General features: G+C 49.4%; 5 protein-coding genes across 5 annotated transcripts; 2 read left to right on the forward strand and 3 right to left on the reverse strand.

Annotated features, from left to right (window-relative positions):
• Positions 1-146: 146 nt before the first annotated feature.
• On the reverse strand, positions 147-1,814 carry FPOAC1_012450 (uncharacterized protein; the record flags this gene model as incomplete). The annotated part of the gene is made up of 4 exons (XM_044856806.1): positions 147-574; positions 648-1,285; positions 1,336-1,724; positions 1,785-1,814. The coding sequence occupies 4 exons, from the start codon at positions 1,812-1,814 to the stop codon at positions 147-149; spliced, it is 1,485 nt and encodes a 494-aa protein (XP_044704119.1).
• A 1,729-nt stretch (positions 1,815-3,543) lies between these two features.
• Positions 3,544-8,368, forward strand: FPOAC1_012451 (uncharacterized protein; the record flags this gene model as incomplete). Its single annotated transcript, XM_044856807.1, has 4 exons — positions 3,544-3,667; positions 3,805-6,224; positions 6,272-7,401; positions 7,453-8,368. 4 exons carry the CDS (start codon positions 3,544-3,546, stop codon positions 8,366-8,368), a joined length of 4,590 nt encoding a protein of 1,529 aa, XP_044704120.1.
• Positions 8,369-9,750: 1,382 nt separating this feature from the next.
• Positions 9,751-12,480, forward strand: FPOAC1_012452 (uncharacterized protein; the record flags this gene model as incomplete). Its single annotated transcript, XM_044856808.1, has 1 exon — positions 9,751-12,480. The coding sequence occupies one exon, from the start codon at positions 9,751-9,753 to the stop codon at positions 12,478-12,480; it is 2,730 nt and encodes a 909-aa protein (XP_044704121.1).
• Positions 12,481-13,179: 699 nt separating this feature from the next.
• On the reverse strand, positions 13,180-19,746 carry FPOAC1_012453 (uncharacterized protein; the record flags this gene model as incomplete). Its single annotated transcript, XM_044856809.1, has 6 exons — positions 13,180-13,376; positions 13,426-13,575; positions 13,627-18,480; positions 18,537-18,640; positions 18,705-19,004; positions 19,637-19,746. The coding sequence occupies 6 exons, from the start codon at positions 19,744-19,746 to the stop codon at positions 13,180-13,182; spliced, it is 5,715 nt and encodes a 1,904-aa protein (XP_044704122.1).
• A 1,780-nt stretch (positions 19,747-21,526) lies between these two features.
• Positions 21,527-22,928, reverse strand: FPOAC1_012454 (uncharacterized protein; the record flags this gene model as incomplete). The annotated part of the gene is made up of 2 exons (XM_044856810.1): positions 21,527-22,300; positions 22,353-22,928. The coding sequence occupies 2 exons, from the start codon at positions 22,926-22,928 to the stop codon at positions 21,527-21,529; spliced, it is 1,350 nt and encodes a 449-aa protein (XP_044704123.1).
• Between the last annotated feature and the right edge of the window lie 1,001 nt (positions 22,929-23,929).

The following is a 23,929-nucleotide window of genomic DNA, read 5'->3' on the forward strand; positions in this document are numbered from 1 at the left end:
CTATATTTGTACAGTAGATCAATTGTACATCCAAATATATAAAGTGGTACGACATCCCTTCAGAGTCAACACATCACATCGATCGGCAACGCGCAATCGCATACCCGCATGATAATCAAACCTCCTATCTTCAGGACCGACCATCATCAATGTGTCATGGCGTTCTCAAACAGTCTTCGTAACTGATCCTTCTCCGCTTCCAGTTCTGTAGACAATCCTGGTGCCAGCATCAACACACGTGCCTGCGGAATGGTACCCTCCACAAGGGCCTCAATGTGTTCCGTGCCAAAGCCCAGGTCCTTCAGACCCTTGGGCTGGTCACCCAACTCTGCCAAAAACTTTGTGAGGGCCTCAGCGAGAACTTCGCCTGCGCTCTCTCGCTTCACGTTGCTGATATCTACACCAAAGGCCTCGGCCGCTGCCAGATGACGGTCTGGGTTTGAAGCGGCGGTGAACCGAAAGACAGCCGGAGCGGAGACGGCCACAGAGACACCGTGGGGAATGAGCGGCGAAGCTACCTCGTAGCCATCGTGACTGTAGCCTGGGTTCTGGCCAGAAATGGGGTACGACATGCCTGGGTTCACATTTAGTTTCAAACAGGGGCAGAAAAAGGAAAAATTGTAAAACAAAGTTTTATATGCACTAACCATGGCAGAGATGAACTCCGGCATTACCGAACCCAACGCCGGCCAGCGTGGAAGCCAGAAGCATCTTGGATTGGGCCTCAAGGTCGTCAGGGTTTTTCACTGATCGAGGGAGGTACTTGATGGTATCACGAAGCGCATGAAATGAGAAGACATCGGAAATTGGGTTGGCGCCTTGGTATGCCGGACGAAGGATGGGGTTTGTTGGTCTGGGTGTTCGTTCGTTGTACGGAATGGCGGTCCAGGACTCAAGCGAGTGGCAAAGAACATCGAGGCCCGAAGCGGCCTTGACAGCGGCAGGCATGGTCCTGGTGTTGAGGGGGTCGCAGATACCAAGTGTAGGCTTGAGGTTTCGATGGGCGACTCCGGTCTTGGCTCGCTTAGATACAAGGTCAAAGATAGCGGTTCCCGTTGTCTCACTGCCGGTGCCGGCTGTTGTAGGAACGGCGATGAGAGGTGTTAGCTTCTTATCTACGGGACGGCCCTTGCCTAGAGGAGCGTTGACAAAGTCCAGGAAGTCAGCGTCAGGGTACGCTGTGTAGAGGTTCATAAGTTTGGCTGTGTCCATGACTGAACCACCTCCCACGGCCAGGAAGGCATCTGGTGCATAGGGGCGGGCCCAGGCAATGGCTTCTTTGATGCTGTCTTGCTGTAAGTGAACTGACTTATTCTCATACAAAGTCCAACTTACGAGCTATCCTTTGGCTCAACACGAACCTTGGAATACACTTCAAAAGGAATGCCCTCCCGAGTGAGAGATTCACGGACTTGTCTCATGGCATCCAACTTGTTGACGGTTTCATCAGTCACGACGCAAACCCTCTGAGCTCCCATGTTCTTTAGGTCCATGCCCACTTCCTGCGTAACACCAGGACCAAACCTGATGGATGAAGCAGCCATTTCAAAGGCGTACTCCTTCTGGCCTGGGTGTGTAGTTGGAGTGGCATACTTGCGCTGGTGAGCATGCTTTGATGGGGTGAAAGTTGGCGTTTGATGGTATCCAGGGTTTGAGTGACAAGGACATGAAGGTGGATGTGTATACTGAATAGTGCGTAGCAAGCTGGTGGCTCGCTTAGCAGCCTGGTGAGGAGATGTAAGTATACTATTTCGTTACGAGGCCACTCAGACGGTGTCACGTACATTGGGAACAACTCTCACAGAGGGAACCATGGTTTCGTTAATATCACTGAGACCGTCGAGATGAGATGTTCATTCACACAATGAAGTGACAGTTAGGTTCGACAAGACAAGGGTTTTGAGGCAACTTCAGCTTCTCTGGTTACAACGGTTACGACGGGTAAGAATAGCTTTGTATTATGTATGCACAACCTCGGCTGATCGAGGACCAACCCCCGATTGCGGGGTGAAGGCCGATCCGGGGGTGTAATGATGCGGCTTGATTGATTCGTGAGGGGAAAGCGGATCTCGAGCTTCTGAGAAGGAAGTTGAATTGAGAAATTGCCTAATTGGGGATTTAGCTGACGTCGTTTTGAACATACCCAATGCTACTACAAGAAATCATCATATCACGAGATCTAAACATTCGATTGTTATCCGCACTCGGCATGTACTTAACCGTCAAATACAAAAGTGAACCTTGATCAATGAATCTTGATGTTGATGTCCGATTGTGTACAGCACTCACAAGTGCAAACCAATTGACGAACACAGGCTTGAGGAATGAATCCAATAAGTCTAGAAATTATGTTTTTAGACCACTCAACTATTTACGGATTGTTTGTTTATTCTTGACATTCTTCAGCTGCAAAATCTAGTTTCCCAATATCCTCTTTCCTATAGGTTAGTTTCGATATGAAGGAAGCCATGTCCAACAAAGACTCAACTAAGCGGCATTAGTGGTAGGCAACATGTTCACCAATCCGAAATTATCAGAGTATGTCAACAAATCATCAAGTACAAATAAGCTTCAATATAAACTTTAAGGCAAAGAATATCAGGCATTATACCTAGATGGTGATTTACTGCACGTACCTAGGGTAGGTAGGTATAACTAGCGAATAGTATTGTTACCGCAGTATCCCAGAGGCTTACGGTCTCTTCTTAATTACCTACAGTGAGATGTTAGCAGTATGCTCATCGATTTTAATTCTTCTTCTTGTGAGTTAGTTATGGCTACTGAGAAAATAAACCACGTACACAGTAGGTATACACTCAAATAGCTACCGTAACTACCAACGTTAGGTGATATTTCAATGCGACCTGGGTCAAATACCCAACACCAAAATTACTCAAGATCTACCTTGAAAATATTCATAGCCAACAACTCTGGATACCATCAAATAGTGAAGCTCCCCAACTATCTACTCCAAGACTAAGCTTGACGCGCGCCATTCTCAAATGTGGCTTGGGACACCGCTGACCTCATCATGTGGCGTACACATGCTCGACACATGACTTTGGTAATGTGGCTCGCCAACAGAGGATGTCTATCGCTAATTATACTGAATTATGATAGGAGATGATGGTCTTAAGAAGCGATATATTTGATGAAAGAGCCTTCACGGTAGGTTCGTGGTATCGAAATTACCGACTATACCTAAATCCGTTGATACCCAGCTACAAGCTGCAGTGGAGCATCAGAGGCAGGTACAGCCTAAGCAGGTGTCCACCCGAAACCTCCACCTCGAAATAGGGAACCTCCAGCCACATTGACATTGACCTCGACTCGACGACTTGTCCTCCAACGACATCAACATTCAACCTATAACACCTATCCAATACCAAGGCGCTAAACAACGCGCCTTGGACTGCGCAGTCGCTCGTTCAATTAATCCCTCGAATCCGAAACAATCCAACGTCAGAACCGTTACTCCTAAGAAATAACATGTCTCTTTGCTCAGCTTGATGCTCTGCCTGATTCCGTTCCCCCAACTGCCTCATGGACCGCGCAAACGGGGGTGGCCCCGGCGCAGCTGCGGCTGCCAGCAGGGCAGAGCGATTCGAGGATGAGAAGCGTCGCATTGTCGAAAGCTGTTTCAATAAGAAGGATGTTGATGGCTCTCGTAAGTCTTGCCGTTATATTATTGCTAGGCCAAAGCCACATCCACAGTAGCTCCCAAGCTCAACAGACTGTCGATGTCGCTTAAACCTTGCGATTGAATTAGCTCGCACCCGGTTTGATCAACTAACAGTCGGGCAGTTCTCGAAACCTATATCACCCATATCCGAATCACCGAATACTCCTCCTATCCTACGACCCCTCCTCCACCACAGGCGCGGAATGGCGAAACACAGAAACCTCGAATAATAATCGTGGCTGTGCGCAAATCCGGCCGAGTTCGTTTGCACAAGTCTAAAGAAAACCAAAATGGCACATTTTCCATCGGCAAGACATGGAACCTCGACGATCTATCGCGCATTGAATCTTATACTGGTCCCGAGGCCAGGCCCGACTATCGCGATTGGGCTGGCGACACTGGCTTCCAGGTAACACTTGGAAAGGCTTATTTCTGGCATGCCCAGACGGATAAAGAGAAAAAGTTCTTCATTGCCAGTCTCATCAAGATATATGGCAAATACACGGGTGGAAAGACGCCAGAGCTTGCAGGATTTGAGCAAAAGGAGTATGACCAGGTAATGGGAGCTACGAGACGTCCAGCCACTGGTGGTTCAAGACCTCCTCCACCTCCACTATCCGAACAAGCTACCAGCCAAAGTGCGAGCGCTCCCCCTCGTCCTATACACCCGATGCATCCTGCACATCAAGCGCAACAAGGAAACCAGGGACCTGGTGTTCGTCCGGCACACCCAAACCTCGGCACTTCACCCGTGGGAAGCTTCGATTCCAGTGCTTCGAGAGAACGTCCGCCTGCACCTCGATGGATGGCACAGAACAACAAGAGCCAGGATTCCGTTGCTACCTCCTTTACTGCCCGAAGTGATGACGTTTCTAGTCTACCACCGCGATCTCGCAATGGTCCGAATGGGCCAGGATCGTATGGCAGATTTGGGGAGACTGCCGACAATCGAACACCAGCTGTACTTACACCTCCTCAACCTCCACCTCAAACCCAGTCTTCGCCCAAGTCCCAACCGCCATCCATTCTCTCACCTCCTCAACCTCCACAGCCAGTCCCTTCACCCCTTCAGTTAGAAAGACCGCCCCCGGAGAGGAGACGGCCGCCCATGGATCCGACTCGCCCTCAGGATCGAGACTTGGTTCCCCCACCACTGATCAGTCCCAACAAAGAGCCAATGGCCCCTCCGCCTCGCAGCAGCGAACGTGTTGTCCCTAGAATGGACAACTCAAGTCAAAAGTCGGCAAACAGCTCTTTCACCGGAAGTGTTTTGGAACAACCCAAACCGCCACCCACAGGGCGATTGCCAGATCCACCAAAACGTGAGCCGCTTCCTACGCCTGCTGCCCTCAGGCCGGGATCATCACAATCTCGAACATCGGCTCAAACTCCAGCTCCTACTGGTTATCAACAGGCTGGTCCAGCTCGAACCAACACATCCAGCCCAGGACCATCTCCGGGTCGTATGGCTAGCCCTGCACGAGCCCGCGACCTCAGTCCTGCATCAGCCCGTGCACCTAGTCCTTCACCAGCCCGCGTACCTACGCCTTCACAAACTCAATCGCCACGCCCTGCAGTGACCCTCTCTCCGGGCTCTGGGGGAGGCGGCTCTTCGGATGTTTCGCCAATGACAGTGAGCGTGCCCAGGTTTGCAAGCATACAGCCACCTCCTGATCTACCCAAACAAGAGTCTCCCCAACCAGTGGATGAGCCATCACCTGGAGACCGCGGTACGGAAATCTCCGACCAAGACTCCAACCCATCCCCAGAAATCTCAACTGAGGAGTCAAAGCCTGGCCTGGGTCCTATGATCAAAGCCAAAAAGTCCAGAAACGAAATCGCTGGCGCTCTATGGAAGGCTGCATCTGCGGCAAATGCCGCTACCGCCTTCAAACCTAGACCTGGTGGTGCCGGAGAGCGTTTGCGTCTTTTGAGGAGCAAGACGGACGAGGGCCCAGATGGAATCAGCGGCGTTGTGCCTGCGCCGCCAAGACCATCCGAGCAACCTACGCCTGAAGAGACACCCGTAGAGACACCAAAGACCGAAGAAGAAAACAAACAGTTGGAGGAGCAGAAGCCGGCTGAGCCGTCCAAGTCGGCGAATCGAATGTCTCTGGTTCCTGAAGTTAAGATTACTCTCCCAACGAGCAGACCTGTTAGTGCACATGGCCCACCACAGGAAGTGAAACCGAAGGAGCCCGAGAAGAAAGAACCTCGCCGCTCCATTAATGCGGGTAATGACATGAAGTATCTACAGTCATTAGGCGTTAATCCTGCCATCCTTGATGAAAGAAGTGAGGAGTTCGCTCAGTGGCTGGATTATTTCGGATGGATTCCGGGTGATCAAATGCGAGCTCGCAACGTAGAAGAAATGAGGGCTGACTTGGAACGTGAACTCAACAAAGCTCAAGCGGGTGGTTGGCTCGCTCGCTTCCGTGAAGAAGACGAGCGTGTCGATGCGATCAAAGCGGGACTTGATGTTGCCATGGCCGAGTGTGAGGAGCTGGATAACCTCCTCACACTCTATTCCGTTGAACTCTCGGTATGTTGTTTCGCTGACATGGGAAAATATTTACTAATACGATATAGACACTCTCAGAGGATATTGCCTATATTGAAGCCCAGGGTCAGGGTCTTCAGGTGCAAACTGCAAATCAGAAGCTACTTAAGAAAGAACTCGAGTCCTTGCTTGAGACTTGCGCCATCACATCAAACGAGCTGGACGTACTTAGATCGTCGCCCTTGGACGATATTGGTGGTCTGGCAGAGGTCGAATCATCCCTTGTGACACTCTACAAGGCCATGGTCAAGATTGATCCTTCTCGCACTAGTGCTGATCAACTCAAAGTGGACGTCACATCAGACACAAACCAGGGCCATGGTCTCAACCCTGACTTCAACCAGATGCGGATTGTTCAGGAGAAGAAGCAGGTGTATGATCAAGAGAGTGCATTGTTCATTGGCAGGTTTGTCGCTTTCATGTCCCGACAGTTTGACCAGGCCTTTACCGAGACAAAACTTGCTATGGAAGGAGCTTTGTCGAGAAAGGTGGATTCAACACATCACGATCTTGGCCGTGACACACTTTGGCAATTCAGTCCCCTTATGCTATACGCCAGGGATATGCACGGTGAAGAGTGGAACCAGGTTATCCAAATCTACCAAGACAAGAGCCAGCCTGTTTATAGGGTCGAGTTCCAGGCTGTCGTTGCGGCTTGGCGTAGGAATGCCAGGAAGATGACCGGAGAGGAGGCCGAACTTCTTTTCACATCAGCAATTGAGAAGAACCAGGAAGGAGGCGTAGCCACTACTGCCAGGAAGCTGACAGTCAAGCGCAGCGGAACTTTGGCCCGACTCCGATCCCCTCGAGAAGATGGCGGTAACAAATCAAAGGTTGAAAAGGGAGTAGGCGACAACAAAGACCTGCCTTATGAAGTCTTCGCGGGAGTCCTGGATGACTTGCTCCCCTTGATGCAGATGGAGCAAAACTTCATTGTTGACTTTTTCCATGCAACAACACTCGAACAAATCGACTTCCCTGATGCTGTCGCTGCAACACCGCCATATGAACGGGCAGGTACTGATCTCAGAAGGCCACGACTGATGGAGCCCGATCGAGACCTGGCCAGACGTATTCTTCGCGCCATGGAGGTCATTTTCACGTTCCTGGAGTCTGAGCTATTGCGTCTCATGGAATGGGTTGTTGGACAGGATCCTTTGTAAGTTCAAATATCTGAAGTGTCACCGACATTTTGCTAACAGCTTTTCAGGCAAGGAATTGGCGTCCTGGCAACTCTGGAGAAATATATCGCTGATATCAGTCAATCCAATCAAGAGTACCTTAACACCCTGTTGCAGAAACTTCATGGTCATTTGGAAGTCCGCTTCAAGAAGTTTGTCGACGAGCAGCTTCGTGCTATTGAAGAAACCAAGGTCAAGATCAGCAAGCGAAAGGGCGTTATTGCATTCATTCGTATCTTCCCTCTCTTTTCGGCAGCTGTCGAGAACATGCTGGTAGGTGTCGACGCATCGCTAGCGGCCAGAGGCACCATCGATCGTGAATATGACCGTATACTCAAGACCATGTTTGACTCACTCATGGTTATCGCGCGAGAGAACCCGGCGGTCGGCATCACAACCGGCTCTGCGGACCCAGAGGATAAGGAGGCGCTCAACTTCCATATTCTACTAATTGAGAATATGAACCATTTCCTGGAAGAGACGGAAACCCGAGGACTGGATGTGCTTGAGGAATGGAAGGAAAAGGCCAATACGACATACTATGAACACATGAACCTGTACCTCAATGCAGTAATGCGTCGGCCACTTGGCAAGATTTTGGAGCAGCTCGAGAGTATGGAGGCTCAATTGCAGACGGGCAAATCACCGGCATCGATCGCCGCACAGCCTTCCAACAGCAAAACGGTCTTCAACAAGGTCCTCGGCAACTACGACTCCAAGGAAATCCGCAAGGGTATCGAAGCGCTACGCAAACGTGTCGAGAAGCATTTTGGCGACGCCGACGACCCAGCCCTTAGCCGAGGATTGGTTATCAAGGTGCTATCAGAGTGCGAGGAGTTCTACGAAAAGGTCGAGAGACGGGTGGGCGCAGTTACGACCAATGTTTACGGTGGCGATATCCTTTACGAATGGCCTCGAGCCGACGTCAAGGCTGCATTCCGTTGAGTACCGGGAGGTGTTTAGAGTGAATGGGAATATGATTACATGAATCCAGTGTATGAATACTATAGTTACTATTGGCGTGCATGATCAGCCATGGGGAGTAAACGAGCAGGCGCCTTTTCGTGGCAAACAGGGATGATGAGTCGAGCGTTGGACGGATGAGTTTTGGTCTATCTCGATATGTTTACATGAGCGAATGAGAGATTGTTCTTTTGTATACAAATATGAGCATTCAAACATAAAGTCTTTCATCATCGTGAGCTACTACTACCTAATAAACATATAATATCAGTTGGTTAGTACAAATGTGCAATCGTTCAACAAAATCAGCAGAAACAGAAAAGTGTTCAATTGAAGAAATTTGCTGTGCCTCAGTTCCCAATATAACAGATAGCCTTAAAGGCATCTCGTTTGGGCAGATCTATCCTGCAGGTTGGATAGCTTCATTGCCATGGGTTCATCATCGGCGCGACTAGTTTGATACGACATTTAGAAATAGCGAGACTTCCTGCCTAGTCTGGCCATAGGAGTAAGACCCCAGTTCCCAATATATTGGAGTAAGACCTCAGTTCCCAGTTTAACAATTAACCTTGACGGTCTATCGTTTGGGCAGTTCTATCCTGCAGGTTGGATAGCTTCATTGCCATGGGTTCATCATAGGCGCGACTGTTGTTTGTTACGACTTTTAGAAATGGCGAAGACTTCCTGCCTGGTCTGGCCATAGACCTCAGTTCCCAATATGATAAGTAGAGGTAACTCCTCAAGCGACTCTGCCCTGCGGGTCAGACAGCTTTATCATGATGGGCTCATCATCGGTGCGATGTGCAAAGTGCACATGAAGGGAAGAAGAGAAAGGAGGCGGAGTGGGAGTGGGAGACGGACTTTATGTATCAAGATAAAACTTTATTTATGTAAAAGTCTACTTGAATTCAATACACAAGACAGTAACTTAATAATTATTTCATAGGGTCGCTGAAAGTATAGCATTCAACACAAGTTGACACAAAACAGTACATACACATACTGCACCCAGTAGGTAGCAGAAAAGTTGACATCCGGTACAAGAATAAATACTAGCCTAAAGAAGTCTGATTTAAGCTGACCTACTAATATTATCCCTTATACTTTTAGCGGCCAATTCTTCTGATACCTATATAGTAGTCTAGTAGATGTGATAGCCACTGGCAAGAACACTTTACGCGACAAGACGCGTCGCGATAAATGACATACGCCACTTAACGCCCTTGGGCCGCCCTGTGGCTCCACCCATCATCAACATCGAAGCTGCCTAGATCATGCCGTCACTCACATATTGAATCACTCATCTTTGTACTGTACAAATATATCCTTTTTTTTCTTCTTTTCTTTAATAAATCATCATAACAATGACGCCAAAAACCCGCTCGGGAGGCGTCCCTGCGGCGAGCCGCGTCTATCATTCAACGCCCGCCCAGCAGCAAGCACATTTCCCAGCACGCAAGAAAGTTGTACGCACATATGGAAAGCAGAATAGAAAGAAACAAGCAGAGACGCCCTCGAAGCTCTTGCGACAGCAAACACTCACACAATTTGACTTTGTATCGAGCTTCGAAGAGCGTGATCCGATTGTATTGAGTGATAGTGAAGAAGACGAGATGGGAGCTGATAAGGAAGAAGAGGAGAATAATGAAGACGAAGAGCAAAAACCCCAGGACGAAGATGATGATGAACCTATATCGAGTGGGAGAAAACGAAGAGCGACTGCAAAGAAAGCGCCTGCTAAGAATACCCGGTCGAAACGCAGAAGAACGCTCGGAGATGATACGGATGAACAACAACCCAAGCCAAAGAAAGAAAAGAAGTCCAGCCGGCGCAAGACAATGGGGGATGCACCCAGCAGCAGCTCCAAATATCACACACAAACATTGACCCAGTTTCTCGGCCGCGATTCAACGCCTACCGAGCTCATCAAGGACTCTGAAGATGAAGATGACGAGTTCCAGCAATGGCTAGGAAACCCAAAGAGTCCAAGTCCGGTACATGTTCGAAAGAAGAAACACGTCTCGCCCGTTAAGACCCCGAAGATTCTCAAATCAATATTGAAGCGCAGACCGGAAGAGGACCTACCTCCGCGCGAGGAATCTGTTGTGCCGCAAACACCAGACAAGCAGACGCCAGCTAAGCGAGCTAAATCAATCGAGATACCTTCCTCGAGCCAGCTTTCCGCGCCACCAAGCATATCATCTACACCCGCTAGCATGATGCTCGAACGTTATGGTCCTGCTGATCGCGTGTCGGTATCGCCTGCTAAAAGAAAGATGTCATCACCTGCTGTGCTATCACCGCTCAAGGAGCTTAAGGGTAAGCCTCGAGTGGCTACAACACCTCGAAAGCATGAGCGTATCATTCAAGATTCTTATGCTACTGATAGCTGGGGGTCGACTGGCCGTACACCTCTGCGAGAACTCCCCGTGGACTCGCCTAATAAAACGCCTAGGAGTGTTCTTGAGCCGTTGGAATCATCTTCTGGATTGGAAGAGATAGAAACGCCCACAAAACCACGCAGAGGCGGTAGCACCGAACTCGGCGGAAGTCAAAGAAGTGGCAGTCCTACACCAAAAATGAAGAAAGTATCACCAGGAAGTGGCAAAAAGAGAGTCATGCTTGAGATTCCCGATTCGGAAGAAGAGGATGATGAAGACTTTGGCGATGATGAGAACGAAGTCCAGGACGAGGATGCAGAAAACACATTTGTTGCTGGTGCTGAAACGCAGCTTATCATGACCGAACTTGCTTCGTCAGAGGAGATTATGAGAGCATCCTCTTCTGCACAGCCAGCGACTGTTAGTACTACTACTACAACCACCACTACTACTAAGCGGCAGGCCTTCGCTTCGATAATCTCGGAGGAATCTTCCAGCTCCTTATCGCTGCCGCCTCTTAGTTCGCGACAAACAGAACCCCCTCCTCCGTCATCAACGCCCAAAGCGAGAGGCCGTCCAGCAAAGCGCGTTCGCAAGCCCATCCATCGCCCTCTTCCACCCACTCAAACACAACCGCTGGAATCTCAACGTGTGCCCTTGGCCATGCTACAGTCGCTTCCTCCTGCATCTGCTCGCACAGACGTACTGCTCCCGCTCTCACAAGACATCATCGACGATGTTCTAGAAGGCTATCAGGCCGATCTTATCCTCAACTTCAAAATCCCCGCACAGGTCGTTCGCTTCTGGTTATTCGACGGTGAATTACTACGATTTATGGCTTGCGCTGATCCTGGTCGTGTAACTGAGGGTCCAGCTTGGCGTTATCACCTCACACAGGTGTACGAGCTGAACAACCCCGTTGAAGGCGACGACATGCGAGAAGAAGGTTGGATAGACGGCGACGTTGGTCGCTACGTTTACTTCCCACCTGCTGTCGTTGGTCAACTACTGTGGAACTTGCGACACGCCATGTTCAACGAAGGCAATTCTCAAGACGAGCCAACGCAGATTATACAGGATGAAGATGATAGTGGAAGAGTTGATCTCTTTGTCGACTCATCACAGCCTGCTCCTGAAGATAAGCGTCCGGCCCCTACCGCAAGTCTGAGTGTGTCACAGCAGGTGGAAGAACAGCTTAAGAGCGATTTTGCTTCATCAACGCAGTTTCCTCCCTCGGATGACATTCTCGTCCCCTCAACGCCTGACGAAGAGAGCAATGATAACCAAAACAAAACACCGCCAATCCACATACCTTCCTCTCCTACAACCATTAAACCTCCGCCTCGTCGAACCCCGCGTCGGACCCCTCGTCAAGCATCTTCCCACCGCGCCTCCCGCCCTTCTCTAGGCAGTGCATCTCAACGGCCCACGGTCCGCCCATCCCAAGCTACAACCGTCTCTCAAGCCTCTACCCCTGAAAAACAACAATCCTCTTCTATTCGCCGCCCTCCATTACACTCATCCAGCAGCATCGCCCTTCCCGAGAGTCTACTAGACGGTTACGATGAGGATGCACTACATCTACCGCCGGATTACAACCCAGGCTCGTCGCAGCTGCTGACAAAGAGTCAGATGCTGCCAGACAGTCTGTTGCGTGACGACACGAGGGTTCCGCCTGAGATCTGGGACTCGGAGGAAGATGAACGACTGTAGCATTCGGCTTTGTGATTTTTATTGTTTTGGGCTTGTAACTTTATGCTTCATGATATGACTAGCTGGATTGAATAAAGTGCGAGGGCTATGGATTCACGCGTTGGAAATGTATTTACGAAACGCAAGCTTGGTGTTGGGTGTAATTCAGTGAATAGGTAGTCTAAACCTTACAGTATAAAAACAAATGACCTATGATCATAGTCTAAATAGCATAAAAGGACCTGCTGGTTTCGTCTCTTTTACTTCAAGCAACCACCTTTTCTGGTACACTCAGAGGAACATACACATCAATAACACTAGACTACAACTGCCAACATGTTTATCCATCGTACACAAGATTGGCCTAAACACAATTTTATTGACGGTTACTCTGCTTAAGTGCGATATTTTAACAGCATCTTTTCCCACTTGTCCATTGACCCGCGGAAAAGACTTCAAAAGTTTGCCATGCCCATTCCAGCAATTGTCATCAAAAAAGAAGATAAAGTCCTACGCCAGTCCTCAAGCCATGCAATATTGTGCTTCTGTAAACACAAGATAAGACGCCCTGTCTAATTCCGTCATTCCAGTCCATCACGGGGTAGTATCGTTTCATCAGGGCATAAAGCGGAAATGAAAACTTTTCCTGCCTATTCGTCGAAGTAAACAAGGTCGACAGTATGGCATAATCTCATGCAGTATCTCATAAAGTAGACCAATCTAGGACAGATGGAATGCTCCCTGGCCTTCCTTGACTGCTGTGGAGAGTTGCTTCTTCATGGCCTCAATGGTGGAGTAATCTGGGAGCTTCAGATAGTTGACACATGTCATGACACTGGGTAGGTAGTCATCAGACGTATATGGCTCTTCGCTGGGTTTGCAGACGACGGTGAACATGGGTGTCAAGGACTTGAATCCTACAAAAAGTTAGAAACCGTTCACTCATTATCTGTGGGCTGTACGTACCTCCGATAGGAAGCTTGGGACTTCCAGTCGTAAACTGTAAAAAGTCTCGGCGTTCTGATGCGTTGAATTGACTCATAGTATGAAGCAAATTCTTGACGGTCTTGCTGTCCATGTTGTAGCCATGGTCGGCCTTGATGGAATCAAGTAGAGCTAGTGATATATTAGCAAGGTCACGTACAGTAGTATCGGATGTGTACTTACTCTCCAGAGACCAGTCCTCATCAACGCGTCCAAACAGGGTGACAAGCTCGTCGGGTGTAAAAGCACTGAGTGCTGAGTAGGGGAAGACTTGTGAGAACCCAGCACGGAAGGCATCGACTTGGCGACGAACACCAGAACCGAGGGTCATGTCAACAACCTTCTCGAGGTACGTGTCTACATTGTCGATAGTGACCCGTTTTTGCGAGCCGTTGTCTTCCAATTGGATATTTGGGTACCCGGGTAGAGTGAAGTCGAGGCACAAGTCTTCAAGCTTAACACCGTCGATGGTGATGTTTTCTGTGTCAGCGACCTTTTGTGCAGGGGTACGGTTGGGGTCCTCGTCGATCTCCTTCTTGGCCAAAGCAAACTGCTTGATGGCTTTCAGTGAGCGGGCCAGGCCAGGGTCGACAATTTTGACGGCTCCTAGTGATGGTTTCACTCCAGTGATAGCATCTCCAATGCGGAAGAAGATGGGATTAAAGTGAAGGTCAATGATTCGCGAGTCAATCATGGACCGAGCCACAAACTTTCCGAGCATCCTAAATAGGTGCAAGATTCTCTCTCCGTTAGGTGTTCCGGCCTCTTCGTCACTTTGAGGTCGAGGGAAGAGCCCGGTGGCTCCAGAGACAAACTCGTCCGAATCGTTTGAATCAACCTCTCGCCACAACTTGAGCTTCTTCTTTGAGAATTCTTTTGAGACAGTCGAGTAGAACTCGAGCGTAGGGCCAAGACCAGTGCCCACCTCCTCAAAATACTCAACCTCTAGAATACTTTGTGAGGCTCCATAAAGTTCCATCACCTTCAAAGCGGATTCCAAGATCTTCTGGCGAGATATTCTTACTTTCTGCCTCTGTAGTCGGCCGAGGAATGGTCGATCATTGTTTCGATCTCTTCGGTTCTCTTCTGCCGACTGAGTGTTCTGCCACCTAGTCATCGATCTAGCATACCCAAAGGATGTAGACTGGAGGAAAAGATGGCGAGTCTCAAATGGGAAGAGGAATGGGTAAAGGCGAGCAAGGTCCTCCGCCCAACTGGGGAGACAATTACTAGCAACAATCAAAGGCTCCTCCAATTGACGGTTCAACTTTGCGGTGAGCTTCGTGTTGACAAACTGAGACAGTGGCTCAACATTGAGACCGATGACGCTGTTCTTCTTCTCGACCAAGACATCCTCAATGTTTGAGTTGAGATCATGAAGGATGTTCAGCAGTCGCAAGATTGACGACGTCGTGGGATGTTTCGCGAGTGATGCAGGAATACCGTGCTCGTCCTCGCTGTCCGCTTCCGAATTGGATGTGAACGACAGAGTCTCTACAGGGGGTGGTCCAGGGACTCGTTTAAACTTGATAGGGTGTATGGTCGACCAGATGCTTCGGCTGACATGCTCATCCGAGTTCGATGCTGAAGTGTGCACAGCGCGATAAATTGTGGTCTCGTTGGGGATCAACTTGTTGTCAAGACTAAACTCAATATGCCAGTCTTGAGGTACAGCCTGGAGAGCAGAAGCATAAGACATGGCCCTCGACGATGACGCGGCTGGGGTGGGTGTGCCGTGAGCCCCAGCAGAAGCTCCTCCAGCATGGTTGGCCGTCTTAGATCCGGTCGGGGTTGCAATACGAGTGCCATCTTCTTTGCGTGCTGTCACATGGCCGCCCGTAGCTACCTCCATATTGACAGCCGAAGTATCACCAGGAGTTGATTCCTCGTCCATGTCCTCTTCAAGCTCACCAACGATAGCATCCAGTGCACTACTTTCTCCAATGTCATCATCGTCAGTCAGTTGCTTCTCATCGGCACACTCGAGTGTATCCTGCATCTCCTCGTCGTCGCCTGGAGGAGGTCGGGGGGCTGGTGGCGTGCTGGTGGCGCCATGCCGCCTCGAGGATCGGCGGAGTGAGCCTTTATCTCGAGACGATCCAGCGGGCTGGTCCGGTGTGGCAGGGACAGCCTGTGACTTTGACTTGCGGAGGGTTCGTGAACTCGATGGCGTTGGGGCAGAAGGAGGCGGGGGTACTGGAGGGCCGCCTGCGAATGGGTTCCCCGCGTCGGCTGCCGCTAGTCGGGCTGCTGCTGCACTGCTAAGAGGGAGACCAGCAAAGCCGGCGCTACTAGCCATTGCCGCAAGTGCTCGAGCGACCCCATCCCTCCGGGTGGAACCACGAGGTCTGTCCGTGATACTGAGTCGCGGCCGTAGGTAGTCGTCCAGAGACTTGAATGTTGCGATGGCATGAATCGATACCATAATGTTTCGATACGGCTTAGGTACCTCGAGTTCGTCATCAGCAACAAGACGGAGTCTGATTTGCTTGCCTAGCATAGACGCAGCGCTACTATGGTTGCCATCAAATGTATTGTGATGCACGGTGATAACCTCAAAATGCTCTGACCTACTGAGCAAGTCCTGAAGCTTGTGAATCATGACGCTGAAAGGTGTCGCCGGTGACTCTGCAGTCGCTGTTTTGGGCTTTGACTTGACAGTGTAGGCCATGAAGACTTCCAAAAAGGTCGATTGAGCGGCACGAGCTAGCTCTTCGTCGGGATTACTGAAAATTTCAAGGAGAACGCGGACCAGGCCTGATGCTAGAAGTTCTGCGCTTGTAACACTCTCTAGAACATCTGTATCGAAGTATGATGCAAGTTTCGCGAAGAGTTCCTTCCCTTTGTCAACTCCAGTGCTTCCGGTCGATCCCTTGAGATAGAAGGTTTCCAACTCGCCAGCCAACTCGGACAGGGCTTCAAGAATAGCTGTAGCCTTTGCCTTCATCGCCTGCCCATGGCCCTCAGTTTCATGGGTCTCCAGAAACTTCTTGGCAACGTCTCGGGTTCGGGACTTCAGTGAACGTTGGACGTCGGAGTTATAGCGGCCGAGAGGAACCTCGAGAGACACAGTAGATCCTCGGGAGCTAACAGGGGACATGTCATCGTTGTTTGTCTCGCCGTTCTCGTTATCATTCTCTTCGTCCTCGTCCTCGTCCTCATCGTCGTCGGATGTTTCGCGTTCCTCATCCTCCTCGTCTTCATCGTGCTCAGATTCATGTTCCGAAGAGTGTTCGTTCTCTTGTTCTGCAGTTTGTCCATCATCGCCCTCTAGTTTTTCTGTCTTCTCCGGCTCTGGTTCAACGGGATCCTCCTCATCGGCGATCTTGTTAATTTCCAGGAAGACGCCTTCGCGATAGAATTGGTAGCGATAGATCTTGTCGAGTCGGCTAAGTAAGAGCTCGGCCGCTTGGAGTCCAAGCATGACGAGAGATGCATGATCCTGTTGCGAGAGAATAGATGCGAGGAACGAGGCGTAGGGAACAGGGGTCAGTGCCTCTACTAGGATGTCTTCGTCGAGGTTGGAGAGCATCTTGAGCTGCGCTGTAAGGACCTTCTGGCGAACACTCAAGTTGACAGTGCTGGAGAAGGCATCTGTTAGAGTAGGGAAGATGATGAGAGCAAAACGGCGGACTTCATCTTTGCAATCTTCCAAAAGCTCGATACGCTTCTCATTCGTGGTCCTACGGTTTCTTCCTCCACTGGATACAGGCTCAGTAGAGGCGTCGAGCTCAACAAAGTCTCCGAAAGATGGGTCGGCGTTCCGTGGTAGGTTAGGAAGAAGTTCGCAAATGACATTGAGGGTTTCGATGATCTGGTCTCGGGGCCGGTGAATAAGGGCCTGCATAATCACAACGCTGTCCAGTTTTGAGGCAACATCGTCAGTGCCACTTGGCGGTGACACTCCTGTGAGAATCTGATACAATGTTTCCACCACGTTGAGCTTGAAAAGCTCAGCGGAAAGACGAGGACTGGCCCGCGCAGTGAAAGCTAAAACCCGAAGGAATTGAGTATGGATGCTGGAGCTGATCATGTTGGTAGTGCCAGGAACCAAAAGACGCAGCACACCACGAAGAAGGTCCACACTGACAAGCTCCTCAAGCTTGTGAGGGTGGTATTTGAAGCTCTCCACTATGCCCGACACGCAGAGCGAGGCCTGCTCAACAACACGTTGATCGTTGCTATTGAGAACGTTGAGAAGCGTGGGCATAACATCCCGTACAACTGGGAAAGAGTCCTCAGGAATGTTGCGACAACAGTTGGCGGCGGTCGTAACAGCGGTTCGCTGAGTACCTGTGGCAAAGAAGTCGAGATATGAAAGGCAAGCGGTAAGTCCTCCCTCACGAACTATGCTTGTAGGATACTCGACCGAAATCTTTTCCAGTGTACTAAGGGCTTGCTCGGCCAGATCGATAAAGGATATTTCGAGGAGTTTTTGGCACAGTACGGGAACGGCGTTTCCATAGACGACATTAGCAACACTGGCGGGTAAAGCCTCCATCAAGTTTGCCAAAGACCGGCAAGCTAGTAGCATTATCTCGGGGCTTTCCTCCTTGTTCATGAGTGTGACCAGCTCTTTGACGAAAGAATCTGGCGAGAAATGGCCAGTAAGATTGTCTTCGTTTGATACTAAAAGAATCTCCGAGAGCTCCTGCAGGGCTATTAGCTGCACCGAGAGGTCGTCTACCCGTAGGTTGTGAAGGAGTTCCCTGAATCGCGATGTGAGGCCAGACATCATCCCCGTCAACGCTCTCAAGGTGCTACTCAGACTGCCAGGAGGGCCACCGAACCCGCCAAACGGATCATCATCGTCGTCGTCGTCATCCACATCGTATCTCCGTGATCCCTCGTCGTCGTCATCATCGTCGTTCTCTTCACTATCGTCATCGTCGTGGTGGTCGATGGGAGGGGGAGGAGGCGGTGGTGGTCCTGGGTCTCTGTTTTCGTCGGTGCCCGTCATTGGTGTATCTTGATCGGGTGCGCTATCGAGGTTTCGTTTCGATCTTCGTGTGGTTAGAGTTGAGCCTTGTGCCGACTCTAGATTCATGGTTAGTTCTGCGATTGATCACGCGACCTCTACGTTTCCTACTAACCTGGTGGAGGGCCAGTGGGCTTCTTAGAGCGGCTGGATTTCCGGCTGGAAGAACCGGAAGGGATAGAGGGTTCAGCGGGGTTCGCAGATCCGGGCCTGTTATTCCTGATAGAATTTCAGTATATTGCATTCAGTGAGCGACGTGGACCGGCCGGCGCCCAATACTTACTCTGGATTATCCATTTCTGCGGCAGGTTTTCCCTTTCGCCTGGTTCTAGGTACTGATTGGTGATTGTTATTGGTAGTGGTGGGAGGAACCGCTTCGGGGATCTTTTGTCTCTTGGACCGTCGACCTGAAGATCCGGATGACAATGCAGTGTTGGGACTCTTCTCGGTAGCGAGCCCTTTTCGCTTGCGTGAGGCTGGGGTAGCGGAGGGTGCGGTGGTCGGGACGTCAGCAGCGGCAGGAGCAATATCGTTAGTTTGGGCTGCCTGACTCGCTGCTTGACGAGCCGAGGATCTGGTGATTCTAGAAGACATAATTGTCGTAAGCTTTGTACTGACGATGCATCTGAAAGAAAAAGCAGATAATGAGGATGTGCCTAAGGTGCGGCCGACGTGTGTTGCACGAAGAAGATGAAAGGGAGATGGAGAGAGGGAAACACAAGCATGAGCCGCGGCCGAAAGTCAAGTGCTTCTTCAAATATGATGTTTGTTTGTTTGTGGTCGCCTGGTCGAGGGATGGTAAGGTCCAGGCTTAGATATCCGAAAGCTTAGCAAACGACAGTAGGATATAGGTTTTCCAGCCAGTGGCTACCTAAGCACCGTGCGGACCATTAAACACAAAAATGAAAGCAACGATTGACTACGGACGGATCGGCAACTCGTGTAGGAAGGGTAAATCGAGTTATTGTCTCGAATGTTCGTGAATCAGTAACGCAGTCAAGCAACCACGAGCCCAACGACGGCCAGTGTCGGTCAGTGCTGGGATGACGAAGGTGCTAAACCCGTTCCCGGGTGAGTGAAGGCAAGGCAAGTGCGAATGATGTGATGACGGCTGCGCAAGGCTATGTCGGATAATACAAGGTGAATGAAGGAAAAAGTGAAGTGAAGTGGCAGATAAGATCAAGGATGAAGATGGCTAAAAAGGGTTGGCCCTACCTCTGGGGACCTGTAGCGGCGGTAGCGGATAAGAAAGTGGCAGTCGAGGTTGTCGAGGTAGAAGAAGGAAGTCGCACTTCGTTATCACCTGCCGATGTTCGTTCTGCCATGCCCAGACGACCTACGCCATCAGGAAAGCAGTGGGCGGGCGCGAGCGCGGCGGGGTCGTGATTCCTCTCTGATGTTGAGCAAGGCGATAGATAAACGATGAGACGGAGGTGGGCAGAGCGATATTGTTAGTTACGGTGAGGGGATGGATGGTTTGCTTAGGTGTGCGGTTTATTTGCGATGGAAGGGTCAAGACTCGAAGTTACAGGATACAGGTCTCGATCAAACCAGTGCCACTCTGAAGGAGAGAACAAGGTAGAAAGATGAGGAAAGTAAGTGGTGTTTTTGGGTTTACAGATACGAGTTGATGAATGGATGGCACCTCATGGTTAAACGGTTGACGTGTGTGAGGTGTGTCGACTCCACTATCTGCGGCCCTGAGGACGTCCTAGCTCTGGCCGACAGAGGCCACCTACAGCGCTACCCACGTTTGCAGTATGTAGTCTTTCATCCAATGACTCTGCGTTTGTGTTAAACACTGTGAATCGTCCAAGTTTACCTCATTAATTGCAAACGTGCACTGTGCCAGGTTCAGGCTTCATAGAGAGAGGAGGGGCAGACACGGTGGTTCTGTGTTTATCACGACCAAGAAAGATGGAGCCTTGGATCCAGTATCACAAGGCAAACGTGAGTATCTCCATTAAGTTTCAGAGTTTTTCCCATGCTCCAGTTGATGAATAATACAATACACCCACATTCTTTTCCTATTGATGGACGTCATCAACTCGAGTCAGCCATGCCCTGATGATGTGATGCACGCGTCCCAAAGCTGACTTTTCCCATGGACAACATAAACATTACTTTATCAAGGTGCACCTGCGAGAGATCTTGCATTGTGGAGCGGCCCGCTTAGCTTCGTTTGTAGCGCCCCCTACAAATCCACTGCAACTGACGCTAAAACATGCAGTCATCAACATCGGATATTGCACGGCCAGATGATAGAGCCTCAACTTGCCCTATAAGATTTCCATGGTATGGGTTCAGGCTGTCAATGCAAGCCGCGATTAGAATGGACATCATTGGCTTTCATACATTTTGATCACTTTAAAAAATACAGGTAATTCATTGAGTAAGCTTTGGTACTGCTAGTATCTTAGCTGCAAAGAAACAGCGACTAAAAATCTTGTAATTATAAGCGCTTCACCTACATTAGACGGCAGATGGATGTTAAATAGAAGCTTATAATTCTTAAATTATTTAAATTTACACTAATTTTTTCTATTCAATCTCCCAATCTCTTGTAGTCCAAGATTGGAGTCTAAGCAAATATACAGTTACATCTTATGGATGTTTTTAAACCCAGTTGTTGCTGTACATATTTTGTCGATCACCTTCTCGAATACAAAAGACAATTATTAGCTATATCTCAACAACCTTTGAAAGTTCTCAACAACACTGTAATGATAATTAACAAACAACAAACCTAATATCACATAATTCAAAATAGATTTCCTATATTGAACCGCGAATTTGCGCATTTGCAACCTTTCATGATCAAGGCACATACATAGAGCTACGATGACTTAAACAGTCATCAGGGTATCAGACAAGTTAGCTGCTAGAGGCATAAGAGATAAAAATTATTAGTTCAGTCTATTACGCTATTTAGGCTGTACTCTTAGTTTATTTATTTGTGTAGCCAAAAGCTCAAGGATAAACATTTCTGATACCCTGATGACCTCTTGAAAACCGACACCACAGTCAACTCGGCAAGGAAATTGTCATTTTCATTGACTTATTTTAATTAAGAATGACCTTCATTTATAAAATTATTCCCTATCCCTATGGCTTCAAGGTATCCTTGCCACCCTCAAATTCAGAAACATCATACTCCTCAGGGTACTTGTCCAACATCTCCTTGAGCTCCTTCATCTGAGCCTTCAAGTCATCTGTCATCTCCTCGTACATATCCTCAAACATGCTTCGCATCGGTGGTTTCTTCTCCCTCTCCGCCTCGCTAAAAGCCTTGAGAATCTCCTTTCGCAGATCAGTACGGGCCTCCTTCTCCTTGGCCTCATCCCAGATCCCTTGAGCCTCCATCCACTTTCGCAGACGTGTGATGGGGTTGTCGCGACGCTTCCAATCCTCAACCTCGACTCGCGCACGGTAAGCGAACGAGTCGTCAGATGTACTGTGGTGTGAGACACGGTAGGTCATGGCCTCGATCAGGATTGGCTTGCCACCATCCTCGAGGGCCATTTCGCGGGCCTTCTTTACGACTTCTCTAACCGCCCAGATATCGTTACCGTCGACACGGATAGTATCAATACCGTAACCGATACCTCGGCTGGCAATACCATCGCCGCGATACTGATCTAGCGTAGGTGTTGAAATGGCGTAGCCGTTATTTCGGCAGATAAAGATAGCAGGGCAAGCTCGTGTGGCTGCAATGTTGAGAGCTGCATGGAAGTCTCCTTCACTTGCCGCGCCTTCACCAAAGTATGCCACTGCCACACGAGCCTTGGAACTTGGGTTCTGAAGTTTTTGCATCTTGAGAGCATATGCGGCTCCTGAAGCATGGGGAAGTTGTGTCGCTAACGGCGATGAAACCGAGTGCTTGTCTTCGCATTAGCCTGGGCTTCTTTGTTCTGAATCAGGAAATACTCACAATATTCAATTCTTTGCTTCCGTAGTGAACAGGCATACTGCGTCCCCGACTTGGATCCCGTACGTTGCCAAATAATTGACCCATAAAGTCTTTTGCTGTGAAACCTCGCTCCTTGAACACGCCTTGCTCTCGATACTGGGTAAACATAACATCCTCTCGATCCAACACGCTTGAGCTGCCGATGCTGACAGCCTCTTCGCCTGCACTCACCATATAGAAGCTGAGTCGGCCTTGTCTTTGCGCATCAAACATTATCAGATCCATAATTGAGATGAACACCATATCTTTATACAAGCGAATGACCTCCTCGTTAGAGATATCCGGCTTGAACGATTCATCCACAACTACTCCATGTTGGTCTACAACGCGATACGTCGACAATGCAGGATAGGACTCGGGAGATTCGAATTTGAGGCTGCTTGTGAATGCGCTCTTCAATGCACCGGGGAACGAGACAAAGTTCGAATTAGGTCGCTGCGATACACTGCTGGCTGATCGAATAGCAAGGGGTGTTACATGCGGTCTGGAAAGGATAGCCCTTCTGAGGGCGACTTGATGTAGAGCGCGAGACTTCATGATGGATGTGTGTGCTTTGTTTGATGAAGGTCCAGTCCAATTAAGATCTGGGCTATGTTTTCTTTTATTCAAATGGCTAGAACTCAATAATATGGTAGAATAGATAGCAGAGAGTATTACCGAGGGGTTGACATGTCTGATACCGTGAGGAAGCGACGTCATCCTGAGCCGACACCAACCGTAGGAGCCGAGACAGAAATAAGCCGTGGTTTGACGATACTCGGCACCTTCAGCCAACAATTGACTCCAGAGGCTTGTCACTATATCGGCAACGCCATTGGTTGTTTCCCGTGGTTTTTCATGATGTCTAAACAAAACACTCTTGGCAGTTCATTAGTTAAATTCCTAAGATTCCGGCCATGAAGCCCATGATATCCATAAGAACCCCAACTTATTCTCCCCCGCAATGCTTATCTTTACCCCACAATCACGATAAACTCCAGATCTCCAAGATGGATCTTAATTTTAGACCCTTTGACTTCTCTCAGTTTGCAGCTGTCAACGGCTGTCTGGCACTGCCCAAAAAAATACAAATAATACTCGCCATGGCAACCAGAAAATGCATCAACTGCTGATACCTATAGTGAGATAGATGCCTACTTCATATGTAGTTATTTTACAAAACAAACAATCTCGATATCTACATTGCTTGTCTGCAACAAAGTAATTCCAAAACTCGAGTGTCATCGGATCTTTGCCTTCTCTATTATAGTGCGCAACAATGTCAGTCCCACCTGCTGTTTCGATCGCACTTCTCGTCCTCACTCTCTTCATCGTCTTTGTTGCTATCGCATTGTACTTGAGGAGCCAAGTGCAGGTCTTCGTTCGCGCCATCTTCACCCACACTCAAGAGAAGCGCGAAGCAGACGGTTCTACAGTCGCAAACACTGGAGAGGCAGTCTAAAGGTAAGACTCAAAATCATATCATGAATCCCGTCGACATCCAGTTCGACGCCGATGAAAAAAGACACAGCCACTGTGGCTGCAAGGCTGGAGCGCCA

Source organism: Fusarium poae, chromosome 4, assembly GCF_019609905.1.
Source record: "Fusarium poae strain DAOMC 252244 chromosome 4, whole genome shotgun sequence".
Taxonomy (NCBI): Eukaryota; Fungi; Ascomycota; class Sordariomycetes; order Hypocreales; family Nectriaceae; genus Fusarium; species Fusarium poae.